The sequence below is a fragment of the Schistocerca gregaria genome, chromosome 8 (genome assembly GCF_023897955.1).
Source record: "Schistocerca gregaria isolate iqSchGreg1 chromosome 8, iqSchGreg1.2, whole genome shotgun sequence".
Lineage (NCBI taxonomy): Eukaryota > Metazoa > Arthropoda > Insecta > Orthoptera > Acrididae > Schistocerca > Schistocerca gregaria.
This window is the reverse complement of record NC_064927.1, coordinates 264,992,191-265,012,031: the sequence shown is the minus strand read 5'-3', so window position 1 is coordinate 265,012,031 and position 19,841 is coordinate 264,992,191. Positions and strand designations below refer to the sequence as shown.

General features: G+C 39.3%; 1 protein-coding gene across 3 annotated transcripts in view; it reads right to left on the bottom strand.

Moving 5' to 3' along the window:
- Positions 1-19,841, bottom strand: part of LOC126284489 (synaptic vesicle 2-related protein) — a 105,633-nt gene that overhangs the window by 49,807 nt on the left and 35,985 nt on the right. For all 3 annotated transcript variants that reach the window (XM_049983451.1, XM_049983450.1, XM_049983452.1), the window contains exon 6: positions 16,267-16,330. In XM_049983451.1, the coding sequence (XP_049839408.1) occupies positions 16,267-16,330 (64 nt within the window). The remainder of the gene's footprint in view (positions 1-16,266; positions 16,331-19,841) is intronic.

Genomic DNA, 19,841 nt, shown 5'->3' with positions numbered 1-19,841 from the left:
ACTTCGCAATAACTTTTTTCGTATTTCAGTGAAATCAATCTTACACCTTTGAAAATTTACTTTTAAAGTTAAGAGATCTCCAAGTACTATCAGAACATGAAATAAAAGTAAACTGTATTTTTCCAGAATGAAATTTTCACTCTACAACAGAGTGTGCGCTGATATGAAACTTCCTGGCAGATTAAAACTGTGTGCCGGGCCGAGAGTCAAACTCGGGACCTTTGCCTTTCGGAGACGAGGTACTGGTGGAATTAAAGCTGTAAGGACGGGGCGTGAGTCATGCTTGGGTAGCTCAGTTGGTAGAGCACTTGCCCGCGAAAGGCAAAGGTCCCGAGTTCGAGTCTTGGTCCAGCACACAGTTTTAATCTGCCAGGAAGTTTCATTTTGTATTTTTCCAGTTTGTGTTATTGCTTCCTGCAGACTGTCACACACAAAGAAATTTGTCTACCAAAATCTTTTTAAGTTGCATATAGAAGTTACGGAAGCCATGCACAAGTATTATGCAGATCTTCCACAATTCCACTTTAGGAACTAAATACACTCAACAACAAAAAATTCTGGAGAAAGTGCAGTGACTTAAAAAAAAATAGTTGCATTTTTTACATATAAATACAGTATTTTACCTTGTCCTTGCACATTTTAGGTGAGTCAGTATTTCCATATCTGGCCCCAACTGAATTTACTTACACATATAATTAATGTACAACAAAAACATCTGGTTATTTTGATATCTGAGATGTATCACTTGGCCTTGTATAAACATTGCTGACTGGGGGTAAATTTTGAGATCAGTATACTGTATAACACTAAACTTAGATCCACGATGACACTAAACGTGGGTCCACCATAGAAGGTTTAGTGTTAAGTTAGCACAAAGCATACATGGCAACACTGCTAAACTCTGCTATAACACGATTATTGCACTTCGAAGAGGGACATTAAGCATACATTACAGATAAGCAGTATTTATTATCGAAGCTGTCATGTTATAAAGATGAAGGAAACTAAACAGAGAAAGAAGAAATCTTCAACATCTCATACAGTGAAAACTTGTTACTGGAAACTGAATTGGGCCAAAACATAATGTGTAAAAACTGACAAAGTTTCTATTGTGAACAAGAAAAAGGCATAATTATTTTTGTGTAAATACAATGTTAATAAATTCCACACTTGTTGCCTAGTGACTCCTGTTTGCTTCGTTTGCAGCTGATACTGGAATTTTTTCATAGATAGATTTCCGTCCTGAATTTGTGTGTGATGCCTTGTACAGATTGCAATATGCTCTAATTAAGCTTAGCATCTGAGGTTGCTTGTACGTTTAATGAAAACCATCCACAACAATTTCTAAATACCTCTGCACTTTTGCTAGTAGGAGACTTCATGGTGATACGGATACATACAGCGCCTACATCACCAAGTATATGAGCGACTGATATTTGATAAAAATCACACTGGGTTTTCTCACGTGATTTTTCTCCATGGGCATTTTGCTGAATTCTTTCTTCCATAAGGCAATACAGGCTGATACCTTGTGGACAGCACTGCAAGCCATTGATATATCTGTTCTAAACAAATCACCATCTTAAAGCTTCCAGCAGCAGAAAATATTAATGTTAAAAGTGCCATGCACACCGGAGTCATTGGCTTGTTTCTTTCAGTTGGTTTCATCAGATGCTCTCTTGCGCTGTGTTCTCAACTGTAGTTCTAACTGCTGCATGGTATTTTTGTCCAAGTGAAACCTCAGCTTAAATGATTTTTCATAAAATTTCGAAAATGGATTCATTGTTTTTGTTCTTAGTGGACACATTGGAATACGCAGATATCTGTAAAATAAACATAAGATTTTTACCTTTGCATAAGCCAAAGGAAACAATATAATTCACATCACGTAAGCACAAACAATGCTGCTCATCACAGTGGCCCAGGATGCCCGGAAAACAGAATGTACAATATGGTTTCAAAACAGTCTTGTTATAATTACTTTCATGGCCAGTATAATAGAGAAAGTAGTGTCAACTGGAAAAAAATCCCCACAAACTGACCAATGTTCAAATTAAGATCCTCTGCACTGTGTGCCACACTGTAACCTCTCAGCTACAAAGACTATAAAACACACACCTCCTGAAACACATTATTTCACTCACTTATATTTGATCACGTTTCCTCATAAACGTGCATCCAATTGTCATAGCAGTTTATGCACATGTTCGGCAGTTAAAAAAAGTTAATATGAATTGTACAGTGCTTGCTACTCGAGCTGAGAGAGCGAAAGCGAAAGCAAATTTATCAGAGATGTTCAATCATTACTGGCTGCTACCAAACCCAGTATAATTATTCATGTCAAATATGTTGAAATTTCCTTTCTTACTATATCACTGAGTGTCTTATAAAATGCTTTTTAACTAATCACAAAATTTACAGGATGTCTCTAAGAATTATTATGAGATCAAATATTATTTGCACTCATTACACACATAGCTGATAATGTCCTTAACCTATTGTTGTTGTTGTTGTTGTGGTCTTTAGTCTGAAGACTGGGGTTTGATGCTGCTCTCCACACTACTCTATCCTGTGTGAGCCTCTTCATCTCCAAATAACTGCTGCAACCTACATCCTTCTGAATTTGCTTATTGTATTCATCTTTTGGTCTCCCTCAATTAGTTTCACCCCCCCCCCCCCCCCCCTGCTGCCACCGCCACTTAGCTCTAAAATACTAAATTGGTGATCCCTTGATGTCTCAGAATGTGTCCTGTCAACTGATTCCTTCTTTTGGTGAAGTTGTGCCACAAGTTTCTTGTCTCCCCAATTCTATTCAATACCTCCTCATTAATTATGTGATTGACCCAACTGTAGCACCAAATTTCAGAAGCTTCTATTCTCTCCTTGTCTAAACTGTTTATCATCCATGTTTCACTTCCATACATGGCTACCATTTTTACTCGAATCTAAGTCGCACTCGAATCCAAGCTGCACCTGAAAAATGAGACTCGAAATCAAGGAAAAAAAAATTGTCTTGAATCTAAGCCGCACCTGAAATTTGCGACTCGAAATTCAAGGGAGAGAATAGTTTTAGGCTGCACCTCCAAACAGAAGCAAAATTGGTCCATTGTAATATGAGACACAATTTAGGTTGAATGAATGAAGATACAGCTACAGTAGTTTGGTTCGAGTCATAAGCTTAGCAGTTAAGCTTTACCAGGTAGCCATTGCTATGCGTCAGGCACTCCGTATTTATATGGGTGCCCTTCCTTTTTCACGTGTTTCGTCTGGTTTGAATCGATTGCTTATTTTTCTTTGATCTGATAAGTGCTGTTCTCTTTGTTACAGGTGTTTACATCACTCTAAGTTGAAAATGCGTTATTGTACTGTGTCATGCATTGTTTGTCGCATTCTGATAATGTGTGTTTACGACCTGTCGCTGCTCGCAGCATGGCTTGCTTTTGTGCGCGCTACCGACACTTACGATAAAAAAAAGAGAGGAATTGTCTCATTAGCGAAACAATGGCAAGAGACTGCTATTTGTTGTTACTTACACTGCTACTTTCTTTGATAATGATAAACAAGAACCAAATAATAGACTGTGTATGATAGAAGATGTTCTGAACGAGAGTTTAGCGAAAATTTTTTGCCGTTTGAAAATCTTTGCAGACGCCTCTTTTGTGCATTACATTCTGCACAGAAATTAAGAGTCATCTTAGATTTAAAAATCTAGTCAATTGCCGTGCTTCATTTCTGACTGTATCACTATTAGGCATAAGACTAATATGAATATAAACATGACATGATATGTATATTCTTCCGCGTTTGCTGTTGTCTCACACTAGTTTCGTAGTTTATTAGGCAGACAGGATTTAAATGAGACAGCAGCAAACACAAAAGAATACATGGCAAAATGTTTATATTCGTATTATTCTTATGGTGAAGAGAATACTGCATGTGATTCACAATTCATAAAAGTTCCTATTAGGAACCATCTCTTCTCACAGGTAGGAAAAAATTCAGAATGTAGAGTTGGCCATATTGACAAACATCCCAAATTGTCTTGCCAGTCGGATTTTCATAGTACATTGAAATGCTGCTACATTCGAAGATGAACAATACGGAATTTGTATTTACTTCGTTGGATAATGTATGAAAATGCAGTGGTCGAAACTCGAGGTGGAGAAAAAAAGCTCGTCTTCCACCTTTTTTTAAATTTATTTACTGACTCAGAGGTATTGGCGCCAGTATTTATCTTTGTGTCTGTATAGCATGCGTGGGTAGCGCTACATATATTCGATGGCAGAAGTTAGTTGTGGCGGCACCTACCAACATTTTTCAGAACTTCTGCTTACTTTGCACTCGATTCTAAGTCACAGGCGGTTTTCTTGATTACAAAAACTGGAAAAAAAAAGTGTGGTTTAGATTCGAGTAAATACGGTACACTCTATACAAATGTCTTCAGAAAAGACTGAAATCTATATTCAATGGTAGTAATTATCTCTTCTTCAGAAATGGTTTTCTTGGCATTATCAGTCTACATTTTATATCCTCTCTATTTTGGCCATCATCAGTTATTTTGCTGCCAAAATAATAAAACTCATCTACTACTTTAAGTGTCTTGTCTCCTAATCTGATTCTCTTAGGATCACCTGATTTAATTTGACTACATTCCATTATCCTTGTTTTGCTTTTGTGCTTTGCTGTCTCCAACAGAATTACAATGTCATTGGCAAACCATAAAAGTTTTTATTTCTTATCCCTGAACTTTAATTCCTACTCCAAATTTTTCTTTGGTTCCTTTTACTGCTTGTTCAATGTACAGACTGAACAACATCGGGGCTAGACTACATCCTTATCTCAATACCTTTCATGTCCCCTCGACTCTGATTACTGCTGTCTGGTTTCTGTACAAGTTGTAAATAGCCTTCCACTCCATGTATTTTACTACTGCTACCTTAGGGATTTCAAAGAGAGTATTCCAGTCAAAACAATCAAAAACTTTCTCAGAGTCTAGAAATAGTTTAAATGTAGGTTTGCCTTTATTTCACCTACCATCTATGAGAAGTCTTAAGTCAGTATTGCCTCCCATGTTCCTACATTTCTCCTGAATCCTACATGATCTTCCCCGAGGTTGGCTTCTACCAGCTTTTTCATTCTTCTGTAAGGAATTTGTGTTAGTATTTTGCAACCACAACTTATCAAGCTGACAGTTTGGTAATGTTCACCCCTGTCAGCAACTGCTTTCTTTGGAATTGGAATTATTATATTCTTCTTGAAGGCTGAGCGTATTTTGCCTGTCACATACATCTTGCTCACCAGATTGAAGAGTTTTGTCATGGTTTGCTCTCCCACTGCTATCAGTAGTTCTAATGGGAAGTAGTCTACTCCAGGGGCCTTGTTTCAACTTAGGTCTTTCAGTGCTCAGTCAAATACTTCACACAGTATCACCTCTCCCATCCCACCTTCATCTACGTCCTCTTCTATTTCCATAATATTACCTTCAAGTACATCTCCCTTGTATACAGCTTATATATATTCCTTCCATCTTTCCACTTTCCCTTCTTTGCTTAGGACTGGTTCTCCATCTGAACTCTATATTCATACAGGAGGTTCTTCTCTCTCCAAAGGCCTCTAATTTCCCTGTAGGCAGCATGTATCTTACTCATAGTGATATATCCTTCTACATCCTTACATTTGTCCTCTAGTCATTCCTGCACTTACTGCCAATCTCATTTTTTTGACGACTGTATTCCCTTTTGACTGCTTCATTTATTGCATTTTTATATTTTCTCCTTTCATTGATTAAATTCATTACCTAGTAGCCCCCCCCCCTTTTTTTCTTCTAGCTCTTTTTTTACCTAATTGAACCTCTGCTGCCTTCACTGTTTAATCTCTCGAAGCTACCCATTGTTCTTCTAGTGTACTCCTTTCCCCTGTTCTTGTCAATTGCTCCCTAATGGTTCCTCTGAAACTCTCTACAACCTCTGGTTCTTTCAGTTTATCCAGATCCCATCACCTTAAATTCCAGCCTTTTTGCAGCTCCTTCAGTTTTCATCTGCAGTTTATAAACAACAAATTGTGGTCACAGTTGACTTCTGCCCCTGGAAATGTCTAACAATTTAAAACTGTGGTTCCACAGTCTCTGTCTTACCATTATGTAATCAATCTGAAACCTTCCAGTGTCTCCACATATACAACCTTCTTTCATGATCCTTGAACCATGTGTTAGCTATGATTAAATTATGCTCTGTAAAAAATTGTACCAGGTGGTACCTCTTTCATTCCTTTCCCCCAGTCCATATTCACCTACTATTTTTCCTTCTCTTCCGTTTCCTACTATCAAATTCCAGCCCCCATGACTATTAAATTTTTGTCTCCCTTAAGTATATGAGTAATTTCTTTTGCCTTGTCATACATTTCTTCAATCTCCTCCTCGTCTGCAGATCTAGTTGGCATATAAACTTGTACTATTGTGGTCGATGTGGGCTTTGTATCTATCTTGGCTACAATAATGCATTCACCATGCTGTTTGTAGCAGATTATCTGTGTTTCTATTTTTTGTTTATATTATCAAACCTACTCCTGCATTACCCCTATTTGATTTTGTATTTATAACCCTGTATTCATGTGACCAGAAATCCTGTTTCTCCTGCCACCAAACTTCACTAATTCCCAGTGTATAGAACATTAACCTAACCATTTCCCTTTTTAAATTTTCTAACCTACCTGCTCAATTAAGGGATCTGACATTCCATGCTCCGATTTTTAGAAAGCCAGTTTTGTTTCTTCTGATAATGATGTCCTCCTGATTATTCCCTGCCTGGAGATCAGAATGGGGGACTATTTTATCTCCAGAATATTTTACCCAACAGGATGCTATCATCTTTTAACTAAAGCTGCATACCCTCAGGAAAAATCATAGTGCGCAGCTAATGAAACAATACCATGGACAGATAAGATTTTTATAAAAACAGAGAGGAAAAATACTGCATAATCATAAAGGTAGAGAAGCAGTCAGCAAAGCTTTGGAAAACTCATACGCAGAAAGCCCATGATTACATTAGCTTTTAACCTTCTTCCACTCTGCCATAGAGTCTGCAGCTATGCTCCAAAGATAAATGCAAAGCAAGAAAATAAATTTGAATTTCCAAGAAACCATTTTAAATATGAGTTGAGTTCATTTTGATCTACCATTATGGCAAATTATATCCAGGCTTATGAAAAGGAAAGAAATATAAAGAACACGTGTGTGTGTGTGTGTGTGTGTGTCAATGAAGTACATATACAATATCTTAAAGAAAACAGCCACATCATGTGACACAAAGCAAATGAAAAGAGCCTTGTGCAAAACGTCTAATTTCAAAAGAATCTTTAGTTATATGTGGGATTCCACAGCAGTGCAGAGCCTGAATCAGTTTATGTTACATTTCACTTTTTTTTTAATACTTCACATACAACATATCACTAGATTATGATTTTGACACTACAATGCGACCTAAATTTGTGAGGTATACGGATTCAGTTTGAGATTTGCTTGTCTTCCTCTCATTAAAGCTATCTCCACAGAGTAAACTATACAAAAAGGTTAAATTCCACTTCACAAATTTGAAAGGAAAATTAGCATACAACATGAAAGCTTAGGAAAACCAATTTTGTCATACATAGCAGTGAGGGACTATGAATGTCACAATGGTTTTATACAATTTTTTAAGATAGATTTAGTTTAGTTTTAAGAAGTTTAATGTTCGCCTGTCTTGCAAATATAATCAATTAAGTAACACCATGCAGGTGTTACCCATGAAACTGTTGTGTTTGATATGTAATGTGAACCCAGACTTCATTGACAAAATTTCAGAGGTTGTGCAGTGATATTTTCCAAGTATTTTGGTATAAGGGGGCTCACTGTGTCTGGTGGCTCATTACAGAGTGATCGCATTTCATTCGATTTCTTATTTTTATTCATCTTTGTACCTGTGTTTCAGTAAAAAATGTCTGCATTACAGCACAAATGCTGACGGTATGCATTGTGTCATGACTGGAAACAAACTTGCTTCATTCCGCCACAATACTTGCTACTGGCATTAGCAATGTTCACTTTAGTCTTCACCCCTAATCCCTTATTCAGTACTGCTAAATTCTGACTCACTTTTGTTTTTTTCTGGTAGTGTTTGTTATACATTTACAGTGACCCACAACAGCAAGGACAGGTTTAGAATTGAGAAGTTCACCGATATGCGCCTCGTGTACAGGTCCACCGAATGCAACAGAAGAGTGGCTATTCCTACAGTAATGGCAGACAAAATGCAGTTCTTTTGCATCTGAAAACTGTTTCATTACTTGGTATCTTGTATGGTATGTTCGAGTGATTCCATATTATGACTTTTTCACTATTGTGAAGTGATTTTCACAGAAACAAAGATAGGTTGAGTAATAAACAAAATACATAAAAATTATATTATTTCACTGTAATGAGCCACACAAAACACAGGTCCCTTATATCAAAACGCTCACTAAATATACCTCAACAACCTCCAAAATTTTGTCAGCGGAGTTTGGATTCACATTGTTTAGTCATTAATATGATACTGCATTTCTATACTTGTAAAATGAGTGCTGTACAAAAATGCACGCAGTAGAATGTGTAGCTTTAATTACTACTGGGGGTTATAAATATTTTGTAAACCCTATTCCTAAAGGGAGTTTCGCTAGGGAAATACTGCCACTTGTAATATATGCATATCATAGACTACAACACATGCAACAATCTGGAACACAATGCACTTGTATATTCAGATTTTGTAAATAATCTTTCAATTTTTATATTACTTCATAACATTACATTAGTATGATTCAGTTATGCACATTATTCCACAATTTTCTGGGATACATAGAACACTGTATAGTTAACATTATGTAATTCATATAATTTCCTTATAAAAATGTAAAGTTTTGTGTATTTACAGGAAAGATTAATATTATAATTTTTATGAGCAAATATTAAACCTCAAAGTAAATACGAAAATATTTTAAACTTAGTCAAATGAGGAAGACTGGTAATTTGATCAAAGAGGAAAATTGTATTAATCTATATTGTCAAGCAAAATCATAACGTGAATCCTGTATGGACGTCGTTTGTGTTACAAAATTGTAATTGTACCGTAAGTATAAAAAGAAGTAACGTTACTCTCTTTGTTAGAAGGTTATATGAGTGATCGCAACTGTAACCACATAAAACACAGTTATATCATGGTCTTTGCATAGTGTTTGCTCAGTTTGATTGTTAATTAAATATTCTAATGGGGAAGGAAGAAGTGAAGTAATGTAATTAAATTATGAATGTTTAAAAATTTTTGTTGTGAGAAAGTTATTTCTAATGAGGTAAGGATGAAGTACATTCCAAGATAATCATACCAACAGTTTCCATAGCAAATCAATATGATGCACTAATTTGTTCAATAGTCTTTGTTCCCTTCAATTCACGAAGATAAAGTTTTTTATAGTAACAGATCGTTTTCTCCCCCAAAACGTTGTATCTTTTGCAAGAATCTCTGTAAAATAATGAGAAGAATGAAATTTTTGAACACTTTGAAGCAGTTTAATTCTTACTTGTCGAAAGGAACATTTCACTGTAGAGAGGCAAGCACACAAACATCAGATATTAGCATGTGCTTTAAAGAGAGTAATTGTTAAGCGACACACAGTTTGTTGTCACTGAGCTGTGCAGGGGTGAAATACAGGGATCTAAAAGCCATTTACAATTTGCGCAGAAACCAGATGGCAGGAGCATGAAAGGGAAGCAGTGGTTGAGAAGGGAGTGAGACAGGGTTGTAGCTTATCCCTGATATCATTCAATCTTCACATTGAGCAAGCAATAAAGAAAACCAAAGAAAAATTTGCAATAGGAATTATGTCCATGGAGAAGAAATGAAACTTTGAGGTTTGCCCATGACATTGTAATTCTGTCAGAGACAGAAAAGGACTTGGAAGAGCAGCTGAATGGAATGGACAGTGTCTTGAAAGAAGTGTATAAGGTGAACATAAAAAAAAGCAAAACGAGGATAATGGAATGCAGTCGAATTAAATCAGGGGATGCTGAGGGAATTAGATTAGGAAATGAGGAAAGTAGTACATGAGGTTCACTATTTGGGAACCAAAATAAGTGATGATGGTCAAAGTAGGGAGACAGGCAATGGTAAGAAAAGCATTTCTGAAGAAGAGAAATTTGCTGACATTGAGTACAGATTTAAGTGTCAGGAAGTCCTTTCTGAAAGTGTTTGTATGGAGATTAGCCATATATAAAAGTGTAACATGGACAATAAACGGTTTAGACAAGAAGAGAAAATAAGCTTTTGAACTGTGGTGCTGCAGGAGAATATTGAAGAGTAAATGGGTAAATCACATAACTGATGATGAGATACTGAACTTGGGGAGAAGAGAAATTTGTGGTACAACCTGAATAGAAGAAGGGAGCAGTTGGTACGACACATTCTGAGGTATCGAGATCACCAATTTAGTACTGGAGGAAGGGTGGGGGTAAAAATTGTAGGAGGAGACCAAGAGATGAATACAGTAAGCAGATTCAGAAGGAAGTAGGTTGCAGTAGTTACTCAGAGATTATGAGGCTTGCACAGGATAAAGTAGCACAGAGAGCTGCATCAAATCAGTCTCTGGACTGAAGAGCACAACAACAACAACAACAACAACAACAGGAAGTATAACACACATTTCCTTTTTTTCTTCTAAATTCAGTATTATGTAAATAAATGTGATGTTATGATGTAATACAAATAACAACTGATAGGTATAGTTTTATTTTCAACATAACATTGACAAATGATTCACTACAATGAAAATATATAAATGCTAAGAGAAACACGACAGCAGGATATAACATCAAAATCTGTATAAAATAACACCAAAATTGGCCATCAAACACAACAATTTTTTTCCTGTTGCCACTCCTTGGTGTACAAAACACAGGCATAATAAACAACGAGGTAAATACACTAATTAATCAGTGAGTAAAAGAAGTGAGTTGTGAGGGTCATGCTGTGATATAGGAAAAAAACTTAACTGATAAATCGGAAGAGCCTAGAGGATAATTAACCAGATAGAGGTGACACTGCTGCAAGACATACTATCATTACAAAGGAGCTTAATTAAACCTCTACACTAGCCATGTTAATTTAGATTCCAGAGCAGACGCATCAACTGCCAATCATTGTTTTACCCTCTGAAAGGTAACCCATTAAAAGAATCAATTTTGTTTCCTAGACAACACTGGCCATAACATTATCAGCAAATTAAACTGACTTTTTTATTTATGGCCAATGGCAGCCACTGTTTTGATTGCTGTTTTGTTTCTAGGCTATAGTGGTAGACTTGCGTCTCTACCACAGTAACAAATTTATACGCACAGTCCATTTGAAGTATTTTAAAGTAATTCAAGCATCTATAAAAAATTAGTGTTCTGAACTGCTAATTATCAATATTCATCTCTTACTTAATTTTTGAAGTAAAATGTACTGAACATTTACAGTTATTTCATACAATTTTCATCACCTGTTATCCAATACTGCAACATCCACTCTGTCAATATTTTCATTGATGTTCGCAGTTTTGAGCTGGCGCAAAACCCCAAAAATAAATTATTTTCTGATACGATATTTCAGTTTATCCAATTGAACTAAACATACAACACAAGAGTGTGTTGCATTCACAGAGAGTTGGATTCTTTACACTGAACCACATAACAGAAAATGTGCTTTGGGAAGCAGTGGTGAGTGTTCCCAACTGCCTCTCTGGGGGACGCCACTTTGAAGAAGCACTGTCCATGCGGGTGGAGAGGCTTGCGTATCCGCATGAAGCTGAGGGCTATGCGAAAGGTAGCTGACCTACTGACGGAAAGGTATCGGCTGGTGGAGCAGACTAAGAGTGTCTGTCCCACCCGTCCCAACTTCCTTATCCACTCCCAGTCCTTACCCAAATCCCTTTCCCAGACCAATGTGTGGTGCGATCTTGTGCTGAGGGGTGCGTGGCACATGGGAAGATGTGTCGCTATTGGAGCCTCAGGGATACCGGGCAACCTCTCAGAGCAAGTAGCCTTACACCACACGGGGTATTCGTGGTGTGGACTGTGTAGATCCCAAAATATCATGGGGCCAATATGGGCACGACTAAAGAAAATAAATTAAAGCAAACTGAGACCTCAGACACCCAAACATCAGGGTCAGGAGTGATGGAAGGCATTCCCACTACTGAATCAGGGTCTAGACCTGAGCCAGAAGTGCGAACTGTAACCGGGAAGTTGGACCAGATCAAGATTAAAGCCTTGTCTGGGGCCAAGAGGAGGAAATTACTCAGGGAACAGAGAAAAAATGTAGGGAAAGAATGAATTCCTAAAGACAAGTGGAAAGAATTAAAGGGTCTAGAACCTAAGACCCCCAAGAAAAAACTGTCTCAGGTTGAAGTGGATACGCAGACCCCCATGATGTCGAAGACAGGCAGTAAGAGGATAAGGGAGGAATCTAAAACTCCCTCCTCCCTGGATAAGCGAGCCCAGAAAAAACTTAGGCAAGAAATGCGAAACAGACCTATAGTACTGCAGTCTTGGTTTTAAAGATGGCAGTTATCCAGGAAGGCTATCCACTGGTAGCCATCACCTCCCAGCAGGAGGAAATTGTACAGATGGCCCTCTTTGATAAGATTGGGAGGGGGGGGGGGGGGGGGGAGGGATGCTGGTTGAGGACACAACTTTAGGAGGGTCTACCTAGATCGCGGTGCCTTCATTTTTGTCTGTGAGGGGGTGCACACGGTGGAAGGGCATAAGGACAAAGTGCCCATGATATCCCCACGTGAAGAGGCAAAGCTGCTGGTCAAGATGGCAGCAGAGCTTCTCAAGACCACAAAGGTATCAATATGGGTACCAAAGAACCTTAAGGATGTCTCCCGTAAGACTCTGTTCAAGAAAATAGAGGCCCAGAACCCAAATGTCTTGACAGAAGACTGGAAAGTGATCAACGAGAAGGTTTTACTGGAAGGACAAACCCTGGTGGTGGAGGTCAGAGAGAAGTCCCTGAAGGCGATGTGAGAGCAAGACCTGAAATTGTTTTTAGGGTTCTCACAGGTCACTGTCAGGGTTATCAAAGACCTCAAAAGCAATTATGGAGGCAAGACGGAGACTGGAGGAGCTGCAGATTAAACTGCAGCACAGCATAGGGGCCTCTGCTGACCTGAGCCACTGCCTGTGGAGGCAGGAATTGGACATGGCCCTAATACAAGATCCCTACTTGTATAAAAGGGGCGTAGTGGGCCTCGGTGGCACTGGAGGTAAGCTGATTTATGCTAGAAATCTAAGAAACTCCAAAACATGCATCTATGTAAGAAATGGAATTTCTTTCATGCAAATGATGGATTTCTGCTCCAGGGACTTAGTGACCATTAGAATGCAGCAATGTGAGGAAGGTTATCACAAAGGAAATTGTTTTGGCCTCAGCATACCTTCCTTACGAAGACAGCCTTCCTCCTCCTTTGGAGGTGAGGAGACCGTTAGAAGCCATCGGGAAGGTGACCAACTTTTGGGGGGATGTAATGCCAATACCCACAACCTAGTGTGGGGCAGCAAGGATACAAACCGTAGAGGTGAGTACCTTCTTGCATTTCTTTCAGCTAACAACTTGGAGGTCCTGAATAGGGGCAATGAGCCTAGACTTAGGAATAGCAGAAGGGAAGAAGTAATTGCCATACCCTTTGGTTCCATGATGACAGGCAGCTATGTCAAACAATGACATGTGGCATTAGAGCCATCCTCATCAGACCACATGTACATTAAAGTAAAGATTGAAATGGGAATCAGACAGACCATTACCTATAGGAATCCCAGGAAAACAGACTGGGAGACATATAGGAGGGAACTTGACTTAGGCTTATCGTAAATTAAAACCTCATTAAGAAATCCAGTAGAGTTTGAGGAAGTAGCAGAGGCTGTTACCTCTGCCATAGTGACCTCATATCAGGACAACTGCACAATCGCCAAGAAGTGCACAAACAGGAGTATGCCTTGGTGGAGTAATAACTTGGAAATGCAAAGAAAGCAGTTACAAAGAGTGTTTAATTGTGCAAGACAAAGGACAATGGGCAAAATATCGTGAGCTCCTTGTCAACTACAACCTTGCAATCAGACAAGCAAAGGAGGCATCCTGCAAGGCATTCTGTGAGGAAGTGGAGATCACGGCTGCTCAAGCCAGACTTCACAGAATCCTCACTAGAGTACCAACCAATCCAGGAGGTACACTGAGGAAGAGTATGGGGAATATACAAAGATAACACATGAGTCACTGTAACTGCTCCTCAAAACCCACTTTCCTCAATATGCTCTGCCAGACAACACAGACCACAATGTGATCCCAGAGAGACAAAGGTTCTCAGGTACTCGAAGAGAGGACTGGGAATCAGCCAAGGATTGTGTGGACTTTAATAAAATCAAATGGGCAGTGGTAAAATTCCAACTGTTCAAGTCAGCTGGCCCAGATGGAATCTTTCCAGCTCTCCTGCAACAGGCAGGACAGAATCTCATACTAGTACTAGGCAGGTTATTCAGGGTTAGCCTAGCGGTATGAATCATTCCCAATGCTTGGAGGGCACTGAAGGTTGCCTTCATTCCAAACCCAGAGAGAATTGATCACACCAAGGCCAAGGATATGAGACCAATCAGTCTGTCCTCCTCCATTCTCAAAACACTGGAAAACCTAGTTAATGTATACGTCGGGGAGAGGAGGGTAATAAGGACCCCTCTACATTCAAAGCAACACACACATCAACCAGCTAAATCATGTGAGACAGCTCTCCATCCGCTCGCTGGGAGAAAGCCCCAGAGGTACGCACTGGATATACCCCATGGTGGTTAGACCTAGGATTTGGTTCAAATGGCTCTGAGCCCTATGGGACTTAACATCTGAGGTCATCAGTCCCCTAGAACTTAGAAGTACTTAAACCTAACTAACCTAAGGACATCACAAACATCCGTGCCCGAGACAGGATTCGAACCTGTGACCGTAGTGGTTGCGTGGTTCCAGACTGAAGTGCCTAGACCCTCTCAGCCACCAGTGGCCAGCCACCTAGGATTTCCTACTGGGCCATAATGTAGTAGAAGAAGGTAGAACAGCAGGTTGCAGCTAAGGAGCTTGCTGAGACTGGCCTGCTTAGCCATAACAGGTGGAATTAGCAGCACACCAACTGCTGGGATGGAAGCCATGCTGGACATGCCTTCACCACACCTTTAGGTCAAAATGGAGGCAGCAGCGGGGCATACAGTCTTAAAACTGGTAAAAACTGGATCTCATCGGGATATCCAGAATCATACACTAAGGTAGTGAGTGAGGTAAATATATTCAAACAGCCAGGCAGCCCTGAAATCATTGGCAGCTCCTGGAGTGAGATCTAAGAGTGTTGCAGAATGCCACAGGGCTCGGGTGGAGCTAGAGCAAAGCAACAGGGTACATCTAGTGTGGGACCCTGGCCACTCAGGGATCTGTGGCAATGAACAAGCCAACAGAATGGCCAGGATGGGGGGCCAACAACTCCATTTATTGGACCAGAACCTGTCCTGACACTCACCAAGGCTATGATCGATCTAGAACTACTGAACTGTCTCCTAAGACACGTAGACAGCACATAGAATATTGAACCGAGGTCCATAAACAAAAACATGGTAAACTAATGATGCCCAAGCCATGTTTTAAAAGAAGCTCTGTAACCCTGGGGTGAAGAAACTACATCAAACCTAATCTTCAAATGCATGGCATTGGAGAGCAAAAGATACAGAATCTTTGGGATAACTAGACCTGAAGAAATTGTGTCTAACAAAAAACTGGTAAAGGGACTCCTTGAACTATTTAAGAGCATTGGTTGGCTTTACTAGATATACAGGGAGCGATACTGCACAATAAACTCAGTTTCGGTACGGGCAGTGGTGGGTTAGACCTAAGCTGTTTTAGCTTTCCTCTCAAAATAAAATATAAATCAAATCAAATCAAATCAAATCCCCAACTGTCTAAACAATTTCCAACACAGATTCTTAACGTACTCTATAAATGAATATTATCGCTCTTTTGTGGGGAGAGAATGCTTTGAGAAAGAGTTCTCTATTTGATTAATAATAGTAAGAACAAATAGACTTTTGATTTTAAGTATGTGACACTCCTAGAATGAAAAGAAATTCTGACAGTGTTTTTTATGGTTTATCATAACATTAAACAGATGAAAAATTGCTTGGCTAGTACTTACATCCAGAAGAACAACACACTTTGCCCTTTGTTTTGTTGGTAGGAATTCTGCATACAATGTCACTCTGAAATTATACAATACAACAAAATTTGTAACTTGTTGCAAAATGTTATTTATTTAAAAATTAATTCACAAATATTAACAGTAATCTGTTAAAATTCATGTAAAACCAGTAAATAGGTTCGTAAATCTCCTCCTTTTTAACTCTCTGTCTGTAAAGAAAACTAGCCTTTCACACTCATGCTGTCATTCATGCTGTGAATGGGGTTAAGGATGAGGCTGGGGCAGGGAGGGGGAGGGATAGTATGGTGGGAGTGGTGGACAGTGAAGTGTTGCAATTTAGATGGAGGGCAGGAGAGAAGGAGTGGAGGGGGGAGGGGGTAAGTAGTGGAAAGGAGAGAAACAAAAATAAATTAAAAGACTGGGTGTGGCAGTAAAATGATTGCTGTGCAGTGCGGGAATGGGAACAGGGAAGGGCCTGGTTAAGTGAGGACAGTGACTAACGAAGGTTGAGGCCAGGAGGGTTACGGGGACATAGGATGTATTGCAGGGAAAGTTCCCACCTGTGCAATTCAGAAAAGCTGGTGTTGGTGGGAAGGATTCATATGGCACAAGCTGTGAAGCATTCATAGAGATGACAGGTTTCATGTTTGGCAGCGTGTTCAGCTACAGAGTGGTCCACTTGCTTTTTGGCCACAGTTTGTTGGTGGCCATTCATGTGGACAGACAGCTTGTTGGTTGTCATGTCTACATAGAATGCAGCACAGTGGTTGCAGCTAAGCTTGTAAATCACATGTGTGGCCAAAAAACAAGTGGACCACCCTGTAGCTGAACACGCTGCCAAACATGATACCCCTCATCTCAATGAATGCTTCACAGCCTGTGCCATATGGATCCTTACCACCAACACCGGCTTTTCTGAATTGCGCACGTGGGAACTTTCCCTGCAATACGTCCTACGTCCCGTAACCCTCCTGGCCTCAACCTTCATTAGTCACTGTCCTCACCCATCCAGCCTCCTCCCTGTTCCCATTCCAGCACTGCACAGTCGTCATTTCACCACCATATTCAGTCTTTTAATTTATTTTTATTTTTATTTCTCTCCTTTCCACTACTTACCCTCTCCTCCCTCCATACCTTCTCTCCTGCTCTCCGTCTGAACTGCAACACTTCACTGTCCACCACTCCCATCATACTATCCCTCACCCTCCCCGCCCCAGCCACATCCTTACCCCCACCCAGTCGCCACTCTCCTCATGCACAGGTGCTGCCGCTCGCAGTGTAGTTTCAGCTCTCTGAGACTGCAGATGTGTGTGCACGTTCACTTTCGTGTGTGTGTGTGTGTGTGTGTGTGTGTGTGTGTGTGTGTGTGTGCTGCTGACAAAGACCTTAATGGCCGAAAGCTATGATTGTGTGAATCTTCGCTATATGGTGAGTAACAACTTCCTTCTCTCATATTGTTACATTCCATCCTGGATTTTCCATTGTGTGATTACACACAGATACTTGCATTTTCTTCATAGTCAATGCTTTTAATTTTTCCTATTAATACAGTGAAGACAAGGTATCTTTTATTGAATGGAATTTGAGAACTCTTGAAAAAAGTAATGGTTGCAGCAGAAGGCTTGTGGAAGAAAACAAATGGAATGTGTTAAATATCAAGATCAATGAAGCCAGCATAGGTATTACAAATGATTTGTCACTTTAGTATCAGATAAAGTAGAGATTGTCCTTTTGCCTTCCACATATAAAATGTTTTGCAAAAAAATTCAGTGTATTCTTCACACACACACACACACACACACACACACACACACACATACACACACACACACAATTAATTTAGAGTCAAATATAGGCAAAATTCCAATCTGCACATCACATCTTAAAAAGGAGTATAAAAGGAATTAACTTCACATAACGGGCTGAAAATAACACAAAACAATATACCAGCAATGGGATTCAGAAGTGCATTTTGCAAGCATCATGTATACAGGACATATTTAATAGGTCCTCTTAGGGAGAAAGGGAAATAGTCCTGCCAGAGACAAAAATGGTCATTTGAAGCAAAAGAGTTTACATAAGGTATACTTTTATCAAAATAATTTGTGTGATAGAACACATTATATACAAACACACACACACTAGTTCTTTGTTTTTTCATAACATTTTTATCTTGATCACATCCCCACTTTGCTCCAAAAGTTTTGTTTAGAATATCTTTACCATTACAAAACAGTATCACTGGGCTTACAGTTGCTTGTTTACTACAGTAAATATAAAAGCGCAAGTGATTGCAATTACAACTGTGTGAAGCATAAAATATTTTGCTGTCCAAGTGAACATCAAAAATGCTATATGTTTGCACTAAAGTAGACTACGCAAATATGATCTGTTTACTGCTTCTGATCATGTAGACGAATAGCAATGGAGCTTTCAGACATATCACATCTGGATAATCCAATTTTTTTTAGAGTTTTTAACAGATGGTGTGAAGAGGTAGGTTATCTTGTGCATCTTTCATTAGAATGAACAGTTAAAAAAAATGTGCAGGAACAGTGACACACAACATTGTTCACTACTGACTTACAAATGGGTCTGTTCTGCAAATATTTCTCTTATGCCTGCACATATTCATGGGGGGCAGTGCACATGACTTGAATTTTATTACTTGTTAAATGCTGGTTGCAGTGTGGTTCCATTATTACTATTTATTGGCAATCTCACTAGTATGGGATGGAATAAATAACACGCACAAAAATTACTGATCATTGTAGTAGAAACAAATTTCCAAGTTCATTCCTATATTACTGTGCTGCGGCATTTTATACAGAGATTGGACGAAAATATGGACACACAAAACACATTACCACACCTAATATGGTGTAGGAAACCTGTTGGCATTCAAAACAGGTTCCACTCATTTCAGAATGGATAAATACAAGGTCCAGTATAGTTTTCAAGGGTACCTCAACCCATTCTCCCCGCAAAATAGGTAATGACAATGGAGGTGGATAGTGATCAGGCACCCTTCTCTCTAAAGTAGACCACAAAGGCCCATTTACAATGAGGTGTCCTGGACAATGCAAGACGTATGAACGGGGGCTCTATTATCTTTCAGCACAACATTACAATTGGGAAGTAAATACTTTACTATGGGATCAGCCAAAATAGTCACAAAACCCTTGGCAGTGATGGGATCTTACAGAGTAAAAGTGGGGCCCATTGAATGGTACGGTACAGCTGTCCAAATCATCGCTGAACCTCTGCCATGTTTCACTCTTGGGATTTAAAGCCAACAGGAAGTTGTAAAAACTGTGAAGCACAGAACAAATTACTTTCTTCCATTGCTCTACAGTCTAGATTTTATTGCATCAGCACCACATTTTCCTGGTAAGGGCATTTGCATCACTGATGAATGGTTTTGGATATTCAGCCCACCCCACAACTCCCTGCTTCTGGAGCTCCCTTCATGTTGTTTTGGTGCTGACAGGGTTCATGAGCACGACATTCAGTTCTACAGTAACTTTTGCACCTACTTCCCACTTATTTTCCCATCACTTTGCTCTTCAATG